Source organism: Calypte anna, chromosome 12, assembly GCF_003957555.1.
Source record: "Calypte anna isolate BGI_N300 chromosome 12, bCalAnn1_v1.p, whole genome shotgun sequence".
NCBI lineage: Eukaryota > Metazoa > Chordata > Aves > Apodiformes > Trochilidae > Calypte > Calypte anna.
Genome location: NC_044258.1, coordinates 12,632,865 through 12,649,532, shown reverse-complemented (window position 1 = coordinate 12,649,532; position 16,668 = coordinate 12,632,865). Strand labels below are relative to the sequence as shown.

At 45.2% G+C, this 16,668-nt stretch overlaps 3 protein-coding genes across 12 annotated transcripts in view; 1 reads left to right on the top strand and 2 right to left on the bottom strand.

The window, feature by feature from the left end:
• Positions 1-199: 199 nt before the first annotated feature.
• KCTD6 (potassium channel tetramerization domain containing 6) lies at positions 200-8,440 on the bottom strand. 7 transcript variants are annotated; one of them, XM_030458641.1, is made up of 4 exons: positions 7,923-8,246; positions 5,016-5,083; positions 2,783-2,891; positions 200-1,610 (listed from the first exon to the last, which is right to left on the bottom strand). In XM_030458641.1, exons 3-4 carry the CDS (start codon positions 2,807-2,809, stop codon positions 924-926), a joined length of 714 nt encoding a protein of 237 aa, XP_030314501.1. In that variant the 5' UTR covers positions 2,810-2,891; positions 5,016-5,083; positions 7,923-8,246; the 3' UTR covers positions 200-923. The 7 variants fall into 7 exon arrangements, with proteins under 7 accessions (XP_030314501.1, XP_030314504.1, XP_030314503.1 ...); XM_030458644.1 differs by having other exon boundaries at positions 8,059-8,246; XM_030458643.1 differs by lacking the exons at positions 5,016-5,083; positions 7,923-8,246 and adding an exon at positions 8,262-8,440.
• Positions 8,441-8,587: 147 nt separating this feature from the next.
• On the top strand, positions 8,588-12,753 carry PDHB (pyruvate dehydrogenase E1 beta subunit). Its single transcript, XM_030458683.1, has 9 exons — positions 8,588-8,816; positions 9,019-9,126; positions 9,198-9,260; positions 9,343-9,378; positions 9,468-9,753; positions 10,409-10,519; positions 11,131-11,222; positions 11,635-11,776; positions 12,170-12,753. The coding sequence occupies exons 1-9, from the start codon at positions 8,673-8,675 to the stop codon at positions 12,313-12,315; spliced, it is 1,128 nt and encodes a 375-aa protein (XP_030314543.1). The 5' UTR covers positions 8,588-8,672; the 3' UTR covers positions 12,316-12,753.
• Positions 12,754-13,422: 669 nt separating this feature from the next.
• Positions 13,423-16,668, bottom strand: part of PXK (PX domain containing serine/threonine kinase like) — a 36,584-nt gene continuing 33,338 nt past the window's right edge. For all 4 annotated transcript variants that reach the window (XR_003988088.1, XM_030458678.1, XM_030458680.1 and 1 more), the window contains one exon: positions 13,423-14,531. Coding sequence is in view for 2 of the 4 variants with exons in the window: in XM_030458678.1 (XP_030314538.1) it covers positions 14,320-14,531 (212 nt within the window). In the remaining 2 variants the exon portion in view is untranslated. The remainder of the gene's footprint in view (positions 14,532-16,668) is intronic.

The following is a 16,668-nucleotide window of genomic DNA, read 5'->3' as shown; positions in this document are numbered from 1 at the left end:
CCTGTAATGAGGACAGCTGAATCAACTGAAGAAAAAAAAGGAACAAAATACATCAGTAACAGGGGAGAATGGAGCCCTGCCAAAAGCACTGCAACTATTCTGCAGAACAGAAAAACAGTCTGGGTGGTATTTTTTGGTTTGAGGGTTTTGGCTTTTTAAGTATTATGAGTTCTAGAAGACAAGAAAAAATACAAAATAGTATTCTGTATTTCACATTTTTATTAGCTTCTTGCTGGCAGGCATTACACTTGGGAATAATATTGCACCAGGCATTAAAAATAAGAATTCTACCACAGGGACATTTTGCATTTAGAATCCAATATAAATATTTCTAATCATATTTCCATGGCTACAGATAATATTTGGTTGCTTGATTTATATGCATAGAAAGAAACAGTTGTCATAACTGTAAGAAACTGTACTTATCAAGTACTTTTAAAGGGTGGGATTTGTTTTCCTAGAATATTACAATACTGTTTTACTGATTTAGAAACTAAATTAGTCTACATGATAGCAGCTTTTCCCCAACTGCATCTTAAGTTCTGTTTGTTTCTTGCTCCCAGTATCATAGCATTAGATGGATTAGAAACCACTTTAACAGAGGTAATTCTAGCACTTTCAGTTGTGTCAGAGAATTGTGTTAATGACACAAAATACCCTGTTGTACTAATTCCTTTGACTCCCTCTTTCAAACAAAAAGGTGTCTTGACTGTACAGGCACATGCATTTTTTCTTCTGAACAGGACAAAAGGACAGAGCTGCTAGAGAATGAAACTCCTCCAGTCCTTACTGAAAAGCAATAAATAGTTGTATATAAAAAAAAAAAAAAGCCCACATAGTCGCTTTAGTCAAAATCCAGACTCCAGCAGGCTTACTGTCCAATTAAGTTGCAAATCACTGAAGTGGCTCCTGTGGAGTCAGAATCAATCATCTGTTTTCCGTGCCAGTCTACAGAAAGTCCAGTTATGTTCCACTGTGTTTTCATTGGCACGCTCACTCATATGATGAACTCTGGTATTCCTGATCGTGAAGCCTTGCTTTGTGATGTACTCCATCAGATGGACCCGGAGAGACACTTCCTGGTGGTAATCACATGGCCCAAAAGTGAAGGAAACCTGGCAGTCCCTGGTGTCCATCATATGCTTATTCCACTTTGTGAAGTAGTTTGAAATGCCTTCCAGTAAGGAATGGACTTTCGTCGTGATAGTGAGCTGTGTGATGATAACAGCCACGGGGTTGGAGTACTTGGAAAGCTTCCGGGTGCTGGACAGCTCCACCACCTCCTCAAAAGTATCCACGGGATACAGCGGCTTGGGGTCATTAAGACACTGAATTAGAGGTTCAATCTGATAGAAGTCTGCTTCCTTCCGAAGCAGGTCGAACTCCTTGAAGTCCAGTGGCAAAGTGAGCTCTGAGGTCCTTAAAAAGTTAAGAACATAACGGAAAAGTGGTCCATCTCTGTCAATAAAGTAATTGCCCTGAGAGTCCCTGGCAGTGGGGAAGTCTCCCCTGAACATGGCCCCGAGCATTGAGTCAGGATATCTCGTTAGAGTTGTGAGAGATGTCGTGTACATGTGTCCACCCACATTTAGCGTGACTGGATCAGTCATCTAGAAAGAGAGAAAGTGCAGAGTTTATCAAGCCACCACAAGAAGATTCAATCACCTCGCTGACACACATGGCAAATAATGTTTGACAACTGCAAGCTCTGGAGAGAATTATGCTTCTCCTGTGCGAAGCCTTGAAGTGATGTTTAGACCCGAACAAATCCAAGCCACTTAGCAACAAGGCACGACTGGCAACTAGACAGGATGGTGCTTAGCATTCAGAATGTGCATTTCCAGAATGCTTTAGAAATGTTAACAACTGAGCTACTGTCTCAGAAGTTTTGCATTTGGGCAGCAACTTTTTTCCCTAGTCTACAGATAGGGAAATGAGAACAGAGATTTCCTGAAGAACAAGTTAGTCTGAATGAGGCCCATCAGCACTTCTTACTCTCACAATCTGTTTCTCATTCTAGAGCAAAACAACAAAAAATAAAATAAATAAATCAATAAATCAGATGGACAAGTATTAAGCCTCTCTCACTCCCTCAAAGGAGGATGACAGTGCAAGTTTAGACACAAGACCAAGAGCTCAAAATCAAAATAATCCACACACTGGTTATGAGGCATCATTAAAACAAGGACACAAAAAAGAACTTTCAGCTTTTACCTCTAAAAAGAAGTATTTATTAGCATATTAACACATGGCACAGAAAAGAAGGAGTCAGAGCACAAAGCAGTCTGCATTAGCTTCCAGACAGCACAAGCAAGAGAGAAAGGAACATAAATCCCATCTGGCCACCAACCCTAACAATCAGGACCAAGGCCAGCCAAAAAAGAGACATATGCATGGCAGCAGAACATTTAGAGAACGAGGAGAAAAATAAGATGGGCTTGTCTAGTTTGAAACAGAGCTTACATGAAAAAATATTTTTCTTTATAAATAAAATTACAAAGTCCTTAAAAACTATATGCAGGAAGCACAAACTTTCAGCCTTTGTGTGTTAGGAAAACAGTAACAGCAAACTTAAGGCACCAGTTAAGTACCCACTGACTGTACATAGGAAATAAGAGCCTGGTCTCTCCCCACAAATAGAATGCGAGGTGAAACACTTCAGAAAATGTAAGCAAGCTGTTTTTTCCTCACATGACTGAAGCTCTGAACCCACACAAGACAGATCTGGAAGGATTCTTACCAAAGGACCTCTAACATCTTGTACTGCACAGTGCAGACTTACCATATATCCCCAGTCTCCATTATCCATCTGTTCAGCTGCTTGAACTGCAGTACTCCAAGTTTAACAGAAGGCTGCTGAAATGATACACAGTTCACCTCTTATTATCTTCCTGCAGGAAAAAGCACATACAAAAACACAAGATAAAGAACAAAACATGGCAGACCACCAGCACCTACCAGAACAAACAAGGGGAATGCCTTCTAATCAAAGGCAGGCTCTCTGCCATAAGAGCATTCAGCTACAGAGCCACAGTAGATGAATCTACAAATGAGCTTTTCCCTCCTTCTCCCTTCACACTACCCACAGCACTGCCTCCAGAGCACATGGGTAATCACTCCACCAGCTGTCTGACCACCGCAGTTTTGTTAAGTAACAAAGCAATGTGCCCCTGAGGATAAAGTGCACTCACAAACAGATTGCCTCTTACCCAAGAAAGTGCAAGTACTTTGAAAGACAGATGTCTTTTTCCCAATTAAAAAAAAAAAAAAAGTTTATTTAGCCACCACTGAGGTCATACATGTGGTCAATTAGTATTAGTCAAAATTCCCACGCTCCAGTTTTGAACTGCACAGAAGAATAAATCAAGCATGAAAGTCAATGAACAGTAAGAACAAAAAAACAAAAAAAAAATTACTGCAGAATTAATAATTCAGTGGTGGAGAACTGCAACTGATAGCAAGAACATTCATCTACAGTCAAAGAGTACAAGAAGACTTCACAGTCACATACACACTCACAAAAGAAATCTCTTCAGGGACAAGCCAGAGGACATGAAACATGTTTTCAACAGTGCTCCAACAAAAGCAATTTGAGAAGTGGTTCATGCCCTAACTTCCCAGAAGATGCTGAACTGCTGACTTACATAACAAGAGGACTCCCTCCATACTAGTGCAGGAAGGGAAATCCACAGCCTGGGTTGTGCAACTTGAGAGGGGAAGCAGTGGAGATGTTCAAAAGTGGCCTCTCAACTGTGTCAAGCAATGCACAGACGAGGAAGCCACTTGTCAGTCTTTATCCCTACCCAGAGCCTGCCTCTCTGCTAAAATTGCAGGAAATTTAGGCCAGACTGTTTTAAGTAGGGTACAGTTTCTCAGTTTGTTTATTTTTACATCTTAAAGACCACAAAGTTACCAAGACTTCTGCTCCCATCCTCTTTACTAGCAAACTTCCAACACACAGTCACACCAGGATTTAGCTGAGCCAGAGCCCTACATTCCAGAACAACTGAAAGTTCACAGTTAATCTCCAACCCAAAAAGATTACTTGCCCTTCTCATTCCTAGCAAACGAGGTCGATCTTATTCATCACAGTACAAGGCAGCACATCCCACCCCTCTGGGCTCTGCTACCCTGCCCAAACCCACAGCCTGGGCAAAAGAGCACCCAGTAGGTTGAGCCTTTGTGGGCCAGCACCATGAGTGGGGCCTCAGCTGCAAATCAGATGCATTAAACAGTAGAAAAAAACAAGATCAGTGTTTGAAAATCATTAGGTCAGACAACAGAAGCTTCAGGAATACCAAGATACAGAACAAGTCATACCAGGATCCTATTTTTACAAATTAAAGACATAGCATGCCTTAAGAAAGTACATTAAAGCACACACCCCCCAACAGCAGATAAACCTGGAATGCCAGCTCTTTTGCCAACCTCTGTAATTATTCTTTTTAACTGCTCACAAATCAAGAATTTAATTCACCCAGGTTTCCTTTATTTGGAATTTTCATTCAAGTACAGATCATCAACTGCTATCAGCAACCCAGACCTTTTAAATTCCAACACTTTTAAGTGTTATTCTGGTCAAGTAAAACACCAATATAACATGCAGATGCATTAAAACCATAGGAGAAACTCGACTGTTTTTTGCTATTCAATGAAAACATTCACTTTAAAGTGAAATAGTGCAGCCAGACAGAAACTTCACTGATAATCATGATAAAAGAGCTCTGTAGTCTTAATAAAATTAATTATATATTCAGCATATTTCAAAGACATACAGATGTCTATCAGAGTTAATCAGTGGACACATACTGCGTTATTTTGGTCAGCATAATGCCACACTCAATCAAGAGTTTATCAGAGAAAGAAACAGATGACACCATCTGTCTGTACAAGCACACGAACTAATCTTTGATCACAGCACTGCCATACAACACCTGAGTGAATAATTCACAAGAACAATTAGCTGAAACAAACCCAGTGCTCAACTGTAAGTGACATCAAGAAGTCTCACTGACCTTTGTGTAAGGACCCAATACCACTGGACACACACGAACCTCCCTGGCACAGCCAGTGCTGGAGCAAGCTGCAAAACACAGAGGGATGATACCAAGAAGCCATCCCAAAATGTCCAGATGATCACAACTCCTCACTGCTTCCCGCATCAGCCTGGGAGCTCTGACTTTCTAGATGACTTCACAGGCAAAAATAGCTCTGTTCAGGTACAACCTGAAATAAGGACCAGCAAACCACATAACGAGGAGGGTGGGGATGGATGTTCACCCTTCATGACACACACCTTCCCAATGATGCTTCAAATTGTTCCTGAATGAATTAGTGTAGCCTCAGTGGGGGTGGGCAGACACTCACTCCATACCCTGGGAGGGAAGCCTCAAGCCAGCTCTTGTCTGTGTGCCACACAACAACACACCACACTCAGGAACAGCCTCACTGATGTGGGCAGACAGCAGGTGACATGCAGCCATCCCCCAAAACAGCCTGCCCTGAATGACCAGGAGAAATACTCCCTTAAGATGAAATTCACCCAGACAAACTGCTGACACCACTTAAGCCACACAGGATGTCTTCCTTTGCTGAGAGCAGAAGTGCACTGACTGTGTCAAACCACAGCCCTGCTTTCCTTGGGCTGCTTCTGCCAGCAGACAGAAGATCCACAGCATCAACATGGTCCTCACAGCACCAAGCAGATCCAAAATGAGAAAGTCAGAATGTGAAGTGAGCCCCTTAGAAGAAATGCACTCAAGTCATCTTTTTATACTTAATACAATGACTTGGATACCTGCATTTACAAAATGCTACCTCCTTATTTCCTAACTTACAGCCCAGAGGATTACAAGGCCATTTACCAGCAACACCACTGCAACAGGCAGCCCCACTACACTGCAGGGCTTCTCCCAGGACAGAGCTGCTGCCCTGCAACCATTTTGAAAGCTCCAATTCAGAGAAAGCAATTGAGAGTCAGCTAAACATCTGCATCTGTGATGATACAAAGGGGCACATGTGGGCTCAGGAGAGGCCAGGGGATGCCAGCAGTTTGCACTGCTGGGACTGTGTGCATCTTGTTCAAGGTCAGAGGCACCTAGAGGAAACTGCACTGGTTTCATGCACAGTTACTTGGAGGAGGAGCAGAAATACCTCCACCAGTTGAAAGTCAAGAGTCACACACCACCTGATTTGCTCTGTTTTTCATCTAGGTTTTCCAATAAATGAATTAAAGGATTTACTTGTAGAACCTGTCCTTAATGGACAGTTTGGTATCAATTTTACAACACAAGTTGCTTCACCTCCAAGCAAACTATTTAACCTCAACAGTTACCTTAGATTTCTAGGTCAATACATAATTGGACAGACAGGAATTCTACAAATGGCAACTTAAAAGTCAGAGCAAAGCAAGGTCTCCACTTATACAAATAAATATGCCTGGTACTTCCAGCTATTCACCCACTTTGTGAGCTCTGTTCCACTCACATTTACATCTCTACAGATGATAAAAAGAAACTCCTGCCCTCAGCACAGCTACACTGTACACAACCAACCTCTCTATTGCCCAGCCAGCTGTAACATTTGACAGCCAAGTTTTTATTGTCAGCCACTATCAATCACCCACCCAACCTGACAAAAACTAAGCAAGCCCCAAGGATGACTGTACTCCATCAAAGTGTACAGCAAGACAACAGTCTGCAGAGGATCCATGAGGATCCAGCACTGTGCTACCCTAACCAAGGGAGCAAGGAGGAGGAAAGCTCTTAAAAAAGCCAAGTTAACAAAACTTCTGGTAACAAAGCAGATCAGCTTCACTGAGAAAGCATCCACCACCTTCTACACATGTCAAGCTCATAATGAGTCACACAGTTAATTAAAAGTTAACTTAGTTCTTGCCATTCTTTAGTTGCTTTTTACTAATACTTAATCTTCACCTCAGGCATCAGGGAAAAACGCATGCACTGGCCACTCAGCATTTTCACTCTTTATGTCTAATTGCTTCACTATAAATTCCAAGGTCCTGAAGTTTTCTTCCCTCCCCTGAGGAGCTCTATGACATCCTGGTTTAGTTCCAGGTTTTATATTTTTATTTTAACTGCCACTTCTTTGAAACACCTGCATCTCAATACTATCTTGATCTTTCTCTCCTCAAAGCCAAAAGACGACATTCAGATCTACCCCAGTCCTGCTGAAGGAACCCCAGGGACCAGGGTTTCAGCACCCTCAACAAGAGCTGTGTTTCACCCATGTATGCTGCTGCTGTGAGATTAACCAGGAATTGCCTCTGGGTGGAAACAGTAGTTTAGGCATAAAGCAGCAGTCAGAAACACTGAATCCTTTAACAGCCTCCCTGCACACACCAACAGGGCTCAGCATGGATCAAGACAGGAGCAGAAATCCCTCCTGTGAGCCCAGACAGAGAAGGGCCCAGGCCTGCAGCAGGAGATGGGAAGTGCCAGTTTCCATCATAGAGGAGCCAGAGAGCTCACGGTGGAAGAACCCTCCCCAGGATCACAATGATTCAGCAAAGATGCTGCTAATAAACCCAGATATTTCACCTCCCCCACGAGTGACTCGAGAGCGCAGACCCTCACCTCACCCCATCCCACCCCAATGTTCCAGCTCTGCTTCCTCTCCCGGGTGGGGCGGGAGGACCCAACACCCCGCTCCGCGTGGAGCAATACCCACGTATCCCAGAACCTCTTTACTTGAGACCACCGCCGGGCACCCCAGCTCTCCCCCCGGCATCCTCCCCACTCCTTGCCCCAGCCCAGCCAGGCACAGGACCCAGGCACCAGCTCAGCCGCCCGAGCCGTAACACCAGAGCCCCGGCATCCTGCCCCTCTCCCTGTACCGAAATGGCCCCGGGAGCCCAGCCCCACGCCCTGCCCCTCACCCGGGAAGCGCCCGTCCCGCCTTACCGCGCTCCCCCACAGAGGGTGCGGACACCCCGCCCCAAAGGGCCCCGGGCGCTCAGTCCCTCAGCGCTCTGCAGAACCAGGGCAGGTCCCGGGCCCCGCGCTCCCCAGCCCCGAGGCAGCCCAACCCGGCACTCACGGGTGCAGCTCCCGGTGCGGAGGCAGAGCCGGGCAGCAGCGGGGCCGAGTGAGCGCCAGGCAGGAGCCGAGCGGGCGGCGGGGCGGAGCGGGGGCGCGTCCTAATGAAACCCCGCCCCGGCCGCGCCCCCTCCGCTCGGTGTTTGCGGATGGGGGAGCGGGCGACACCGGGCCGCGAAGGGCCTCAGCGCCGCCGCCGTTCACCTCAGGGCCGCCAGCCGGGTGGCCGCGCTCGGCGCCCGCCTCGATCACGGGGTCACCGAGGGGGTTGGGAAAGACCCGGCCGGGGCAGCCCCGTCGCCAAGAGGCGAAGCCGTGGCCGCGGGCGAGGCGCGGGAGCCCGAGCCATGCGCCCGCCCGGCAACGCAGGGCGGCGGCAGCGGCAGCAGCGCGGTTGCTCCCGGTGGAGCCGGCGGCCGCCACCTCCGCCGCGGCGGGGAACCGGAAGTGGCGTGAAAGGGCCGCGCCGCGCGCCGTCGCACGCGCAGGTTCCCGCGAGAGCGCGAGGGGGAGGCGGGGCCAGGGCGCGGCCAGGGCGCGCGCGGGGGAGGGGCCTGCTCGTCACGGGCGGCGCGCGGCGCCCCCGCTCCCTCCGCGGTAGAGGACACGGGCAAGATGGCGGCGGCTGCGGCGGCACTGCGCAACCTGGGGCCGCTCGGCACCCGCCTCGCTCGCCTCCCGATGCCGGGCCGCGCAGCCGGGCAGCTGCTGCTGCAGCAGAGCAGGGGGATCCGGCTCTCCGCGCCCGCCTCTATACAGGTAACGGGGCCGCTGCGGGGAGGGGGACCCCGCAAGAGGGGCTGGGGCAAGGGGAGGAGGGGGGGGCTCGTCCCTTCAAGGCAAGCAGCCCGGCCCCGGGACTGCCAGACGACACCGGGCCGGGGAGGGTGGTGAGGGGTGGTGAGGAGCCCGGCGGCGAGGGACCGTACACCCCGCCCTGCCCGGTGCCGGTGTCCCGCAGGTGACGGTGCGGGACGCGCTGAACCAGGCGCTGGATGAGGAGATGGAGAGGGACGAGCGCGTCTTCCTGCTGGGCGAGGAGGTGGCCCAGTACGATGGTGCCTACAAGGTGCGTGGATGCCGTTACCGGGCCGGGAGAGGGCCTCAGGCAGGCCCTGACTCCTCTCTTCTGCCCTGCAGATCTCCAGGGGTCTCTGGAAGAAGTACGGGGACAAGAGGGTGATGGACACCCCGATATCAGAGGTGAGGCTGCGCCATCTCCTGCCCTGGCACTCCCTTATCAGCCACCACCCCTGTGCTTACCCTTGGTGTCCTTCTCTTTCAGATGGGCTTTGCAGGAATCGCTGTTGGAGCTGCTATGGTTTGTACATGGCTGTTTCTTCTGATTTAAAAATTGAAGCATTTTTTGACATTAAAACATACTAATATGTAAATATATTTATCTAACAGGCAGGGTTGAGACCAGTGTGTGAATTCATGACGTTCAACTTCTCCATGCAAGCAATAGATCAGGTTATCAACTCTGCTGCCAAGACCTGTTACATGTCTGCAGGAGCAATCAGTGTTCCCGTTGTCTTCAGAGGCCCCAACGGGGCAGCAGCTGGAGTGGGTGCCCAGCACTCGCAGTGCTTTGCAGCTTGGTATGGGCACTGCCCAGGACTGAAAGTGCTTAGTCCTTGGAGCTCAGAAGATTGCAAAGGTCTGCTGAAAGCATCGATCCGGGATGATAATCCAGGTGAACACAGGCAGATCACAGCAATACCCAACAGTCCATCCTGAAAACATCAAAAAGGGATTGTTAACCCCTAAAACACATCAGGTTGCATTACTGTGTCTCTAGGGTACTTCCAAAGTCATGGAACTATTGATTCAAATACTTAATGTTTTCCTAACAGGCACTGGCCTTGCCAGCAATAGACTAATTTTGTGCTCTTGCCAGCTCTGTGTCCTTAATACCACTTTGGTACCAATCAGGAAACTTAGAACTATTTATGAATCTATCATAAAGGGGCTAAAAAGCATGAAAATGAGTCAGGGGGAGTTCCTGCATATACAGTGTCTATGAAACTCATTCTTACAGTTAATGAAATTCACATCATAAATTCAGAATGTCATTAATTAAAAGCAGGGAAACTTTTATTTCTCAGAAACATGCATGCAAAAAATCAAAGATCCTTTCAAAATTGGTGATTCTACCATCATGTACTGAAACAGTTAAAACTAAGTGCATACAGTTTTTAAAATAATTCCCCACTGAAGCAGACTTTCTTTTTTTCTGCCCCTGCAAACATGCTTTAGTCCTTGTTGCCTGGATAGGCTGTGTCATTAATCATCAGTACAGTCCTCTGCCTGCAGATGCACATGTTAATCCAAATATTTTTTTCTTCTAGTTGTGATGCTGGAAAATGAATTGCTGTATGGTGTTCCCTTTGAAATGTCTGAACAGGCACAGTCAAAGGATTTCATTGTTCCAATTGGAAAAGCTAAAATAGAAAGAGAAGGTAAGCAGAGAATGCAGCTTTATTCCACTATTAATTCAGCTTATTCTTAGCTATTCAGAATACTGCTGTCATGGAGCACAGGAAAACAGTTAAAAAGTGTTCCAGTGTTATTTTATCTGTAGTATACTTCATCTGTTACCCATATAAAGAAAAATCACTTGGTTCTCTGTATCTTATCTAAAAATATTTCTAAAAGATTCATTCATTAGTATAGAGATTAAAGATAATGGTGTTTGATAAACTTCCTCAGTTTAGTGTGTAGTTTTTGTCAAAAACACAGAAGAGATCACTGCAGTATTTCAGTCCATTTGCTGAGAATTTACCACTGATTTACATGAATGTTTGAAAAGTATAATCTGAAAAACATACTCATGATACATTCCTCAGTTTGTTGGATTAAAGGGTAAAGCTGTGATTTCACATAGTTCTGCTGCCACTCTATGCTACTTATATATAAATATATATAGGCATAGAATACTCAAATACATTTAAGGAACAGACATTTACAAGAGAATCCTAATTAGTACCTTGAAAGGAGCCTGAGGACCAGAGAAAAGCTGTAAATGTTAATGAGTTGTTTTGCTGTTTTTTTTAACCCTTTTTTATTCTAGGAACTCATGTTACATTAGTGTCACACTCTAGACCTGTCGGACACTGTATGGAAGCAGCTGCTGTCCTTGCCAAAGAAGGTGTAGAGTGTGAGGTAGGTGGGTTTTCCTTTCCCTGGAGTAGGAAAAAAAGCAGAGGGTCTTCTCATTCAGTGTCTGCAAAACTTAAGTGTTCTACTTACAAACAGCTTCTGTTTGTAAATAGCTTCACAGTCAGAGAGGTGCATGCATTTCATGTTTCTGCATTTGACATTTTCATCAGAAAATTGAGGCAGAACTGCTAATGATATTTAGAGTGACTGACAGTAGGTATTAATATATCTGTATCTCAGTATGGCAAGACTTACCAACCTAGGATTTTCCAGGAGCCACCAGAAAGTGTGCTGCACAGCCTCTGCCAGGATAAAAAGTTAGAAATTATATTAACTTTTAAGTCTTGTCTTGAAAGTCAGAGTAGATGAAAGTGCTAAAGGACAAAATGCAGAGTCCTTTTCTTTTTTTTTTCAGGTTATAAATCTGCGTACTATTCGACCAATGGATATTGAAGCAGTGGAAGCCAGTGTTGTAAAGACAAACCATCTTGTGACTGTAGAAGGAGGCTGGCCACAATTTGGAGTAGGAGCTGAAATCTGTGCCAGGATCATGGAAGGTACAGAATTCTGCATTATATGTACATGTCTGGTCTAAATATATATATATATATATACATCTGTAGTATAAATCCTCATGATTTCTTGTCAGGTGAAGATGAAGTTACAATTTTGTGTCTGAGGAGCTCTGAGCAGAGCTGTCTCACCCTAGAGATTTCATAGGGTGGATCCAGCTCGTGTTCTGTTGCAAGTAATTCTTATCCCAGGAACTTGACTTTGTGAGAAGCAGGATGGAAACTTCTTGTCTAAACCATAGGACATTAACAAGCAGCAGCAGCTCTCTGGAATATTAATGCTACAAGAAGAAAATTGTTTAAATAGATTAAGGTTCAGAAATTGAATTGAGAGAAAACCATAACACATGGCAATCTGACAACTCTCTTCTTTTCCAGGATCTGCCTTTAACTACTTGGATGCTCCAGCTGTGCGTGTCACTGGTGCAGATGTTCCTATGCCTTATGCAAAAATCTTAGAAGACAACTGCATACCTCAAGTGAAGGATATAATATTTGCAGTGAAGAAAGTTTTAAATATCTAAGTTGTAAATACACGTTTTAAAGTCCTGCTTTATAAAGTATCCATGGTGTAAAGCAAGTTGTATGCATAACTGTGTTGTATAACTACATGAACTTTTGTACAGTGGGGAAAGTATAGTGACCTCCCAGAGTATTTATAAGGGGTTACCCTCTCAGCCACAGTTTGTGTAAGCAGCAATGTGGTAATGCTTGTTTGCTCAACAGTACAGGTGGGTTAGTGCTACTGTATGTGGAGAAATCTGACTCTGTATTCAGGTGAGAAAAAAAAATCCTCTTTCTGCTTGGCTTATGATTACCAGGCTAGCTTGTGTTTAACCTGGCTGTAGTAGTGGCTGAGTGAAGAGCTGCAGTGAGCAGAAGCCCAGCCTGGGAATAATGCTGTAAATCTCTCAAGGATCCCACGGTCACAAGGCTTATTAAAGGTGAATGATCAAACTGGAGTGAGTGAAGCCTTGCTTTTCCTATCAGCAGTTAAGTGCAACCATCTGCACAGAGTGCAGATCTTTATAGTAAAGGCTAAGAGATGGCTACCTAATTCTTCTTTGCTAGCTGACACATACAGTGATATAAAAAGTACTTGCCCAGAGGCTTTGCTTTATGTAGTTTTTGGTGTTTTTTTTTAAACTCATCACATGGGCTGGCACTGGCATGCTGAAACTACAGTTCTTAAAGTGCAAAATATTTGGGTATTTTCAAAATAATTCAGATACACAGAGCCTGGGTCTGCAAGCAGCAGCACAGACTGTTTGAAGAGCTGGGAAGGCACTGCAGCAGCCTTTGGGCAGGTGACCACACAACAGGGTTTAGCTGAGGGGCTTGTGCTGACAGGCTGGGAGAGGAGCCCCATGAAGCTTCCTTCAGCAGCTCCTGGTACAGAGTGGAAGCTGCCTCGAGGAGCCTGTGCAGTGTCACTTGCTCTGTCCCCCGGGGTGGCTGCCTTTCTACAGAACTGCTGGGGAGGAGACACCTCTGTAAGTAGATGGAAGAGCTTGAGTCAAGGGCCAGGAATGCCTTTCAGGGTGATCTGTTTTAGCAGAAGTGATGTTAGGTTCTTAGGAAGTCTGGCTTGCAGGTGCAATCCTAGGTGAATATACCCACCACCACAATGCTGAAGGAATTCCAGTAACATTTTAATAAAAAGGACTGAATATCACAGGTTACATGAAACTTTGTACAGACATTCTCTGCATAGTAACAAACACTGATGTACTTGAATTTAAAAAATGGATTATCTATAATCCTTTAAAGTGCAATTTGTTTAAGGTTTTAAATCAAAAAGGATCTTTCAATAAAGTTTAAGCTGTAGAATTAACTTGATATAACTTTGCATTTAACTATATCATGAATAATATCCCATTGCCCTATTAACTCTCATTTCAACTGTTTCCTCATTTAAAAACACTTTCCCTTAGAGTTACAGGTAGTATGTCCATTTAAACAAGTTTAATCAAACAGCATTTTTATTCCACCAGCAAACAGGGTGGCAATAAGATTTAATTCTCCAGTTTCCTCACCTGTGCAGTTTCCTTTAAGGGTTGGGAGAGGAAGGGTGTTGGATTATCTGAAACAAAACTTGCTGATTCGGTGCAGCAAGAATTAAGATGAGTTAGAACTGCATGAAAAGTCTTGGAAAAACTGAGCAAACTAAAACTACATTCCTACAATTTGAAAAAAGGGTGGAACAGAGCTAGAAGAAAATGCATTACTTCACCATGGTCATGGTCATTCCTATTTTCAGATGTTTATTCAGCTATATAGAAATTGCTATACCCCTGAAGCTGTAGCTAGAGAACAGAGTTGTTGAACCCAAGTAAAGAATGGAGAACTTATCACAGCATGGCAACACAACTCAGACAGGGTGGTGCTGCTCCTCCAGAAAAGCTGAAATAGGGGTAAAAGAAGCTACAGCATGATTAGGTGGTGGATCAGTGGCCGGACAGGAGGGTCTTGTTCCTAGGCAGCACAGGAGAGGAAAAGGGAATTCAATCCTGGTGTGACAAGAGGCCTCAGCTGATCCTGGGAGCACTGTAGTCGCAGGTCTGTGTTTTCTTCAGAGTTCCTTTCTGAAAGTTTTGAATGGAGCTGAGTAAGGCTCCTCGGCTTGCACTGACCCCGGGCTGTGGGCTTGGCTGTGTTGGCACCTCTGTACTTGGAGGAGGAGGAGGAGCTGCTGGTGGCAGGGGGGGAGGTGGCGGTGCTGGGGGTATCGACGATGCTCCTGTGGAGAAGATGCAGTTTGATTATGTCAAGAAGGTCCTACTGCAGAGGACCACAACTCTTAGCTGGACTTGGTCAGCCCTTCACTAGTCAACATCATTCCTGGAATGTCAGTGGACGGTGAAGAACAGAACTGATGTAAAATGCCAAAGTGATCAGATCCCTCTATCTGCAGGTGAGCTGTGTCATATGAGACACCTCTGAAATGAAGCCTGAAGTGCTTCAGTACTCGAGGATGCAAAACGTGAACCAAATGTGGCCTTGGACTTAAGCCAGAGATGTCTTAACAGGACTTCCCAACTTCAGTTTCTCTTGTTTGTCCCCAGTGAAGCAATTTGCTCTTTAGGTCATGAACAAATAGTGGAAGCAACTCTTACTGCCTGTTTTTATGTACAGGACTAACTTTATATTCTTCAAAAGGACCACATCACCATAGTATCTGTGATGACCGCCTGGTCAGATTATATTCCATTTTTGAAGTACTAACTGCAGATAGAGGTTCCTGGAAATGTGTTACCCTTCCACAGTACTGTCAGCCTTTCTCCAAACATGTTGCAACAAACGTTTGTTTCACATGGTGAATGAATGACAACCACCTGGTGCTTACACCACCTGCCTGCCTCTCATGCTCCTACCTTTGCCCTCTGTGCCTTTCTTTCTACCTTGGTCACAGCCATCTCATGCCTCCACACCCTGACTCCCCAGAATCCACCGTGGCCTGCAACCCCAGCAGTGAGGGCCTGCATGGAGATGTTTCCTAGCAGCTCAGACCCAGGCAGGTGGCTTTGTTTGTCCTTCTCCCAGACACCCTGATCTTGTGTCTCAGCTGCTGCACATTACTCATTCACTTCTACACAAGTATAATCAAAGATCCATGCTGGCGTAAGAGAAAAGGATTTCAGAGGTGACCCCTTGCCAGTCCAAGGGGTATCCAGGTGAAGGTGGCATTTGCAGCACCTCAGCAACTATATGGGGAATGATTGGCCTGTCTGGTCTTATATTCTGCAGTGAGCATAAGGCATAATGATTAATACTAAGAACCATTCAACAGTGAACTTTAACTTATGACCAACTAGATCATAAGTTATTCCATAGTAAGACTAGAGAGAGACAGATGGCACCTACAGTATTAGCTTTTGGTATCTGTAATCTACAAAGAGGAATATTTTGCCACTGGTGAGTGGCAAAAACTATGATACAAAGCAAAACAACATGAGGTCATCCAAGAGACTGGTTACTGAAGAACTGCTTGCTAGGAAAGGACATGCCACACACACCTAACAGGTATGCTCAGCTACAGAAAACAGAAAGTTCTGTGCTCCACTTCTCTCTCTGCTCTTCACTAACACTTGCTCTCAGACTAACAAGTAATAGTAAAAAAAGTAATTGAAAAGATAGAAGTAAAACTCAGCTCCCTCATTTGAAGACAGACTTCTCCCATTGGGAGCAAGGTGAGTATTCACACAAAGCATTCAGTTTTGCTGGTGTACATTTTGCTGTGATTGCAGCACTTCCAACTCTTCAGGAGAAATTCTGATTGGCAGGTAAACCTCTTTCTGTGACAACACAACATAGAAGTACATATTGGGATCCTCTCCCCCTCCTCCCTATCAGAGGAAAACTCAAGTCCTAGTAGAAATCTCAGAGATCAACTGAAACAATGCCTGAAACATGCCTGTTGCATGTGGATCAACTGCTCTCTAAAGTTATAAAACCTTACACAATGTTAGCACAAACTGAAATAAATTGCTATTCACATCTTGGGGGCATCTAATTTAGTCAAATTACTTTTTACACTAGCAAAGATGTAAGTAAATTTATAATACAACTACTGTCAAACCAGGTTAGAGTCCTTCTGATTCTCGTGTATGTACAAATTGCCAGCAAAGTGCAGCAAAGGATATCTTAATGCTTTTTCCAAAGAAGAAAACAACCCAGGGCAGTAAAAGTAACCACTTTTACTGTGCAGTAAAAATAACCACTTCTACTGTCCTGCAGTTAAAGTGGTCAGAGCAGAACACTGCAGGATTGGTGTACCAACACTATCCCAAACTGATCAGATGAACTGCTGTAAAAGAGCCAAGACCAGCTAATGATAAATGAAATGGCTTGAAAGAGATGCAAAAACTGCAGGGAAC

Excerpts from the sequence above, each read along its gene's own strand:
- KCTD6 (XM_030458643.1), bottom strand. The coding sequence starts at position 2,809 with ATGGATAATGGAGACTGGGGATATATG. Across the intron at positions 1,611-2,782 it reads ATGGAGACTGGGGATATATG|ATGACTGATCCAGTCACGCT; the intron begins GTAAGTCTGCAC and ends CTCTCTTTCTAG.
- PDHB (XM_030458683.1), top strand. The coding sequence starts at position 8,673 with ATGGCGGCGGCTGCGGCGGCACTGCGCAACCTGGGGCCGCTCGGCACC. Across the intron at positions 9,127-9,197 it reads AGTACGATGGTGCCTACAAG|ATCTCCAGGGGTCTCTGGAA; the intron begins GTGCGTGGATGC and ends TCTGCCCTGCAG. Across the intron at positions 9,261-9,342 it reads TGGACACCCCGATATCAGAG|ATGGGCTTTGCAGGAATCGC; the intron begins GTGAGGCTGCGC and ends CTTCTCTTTCAG.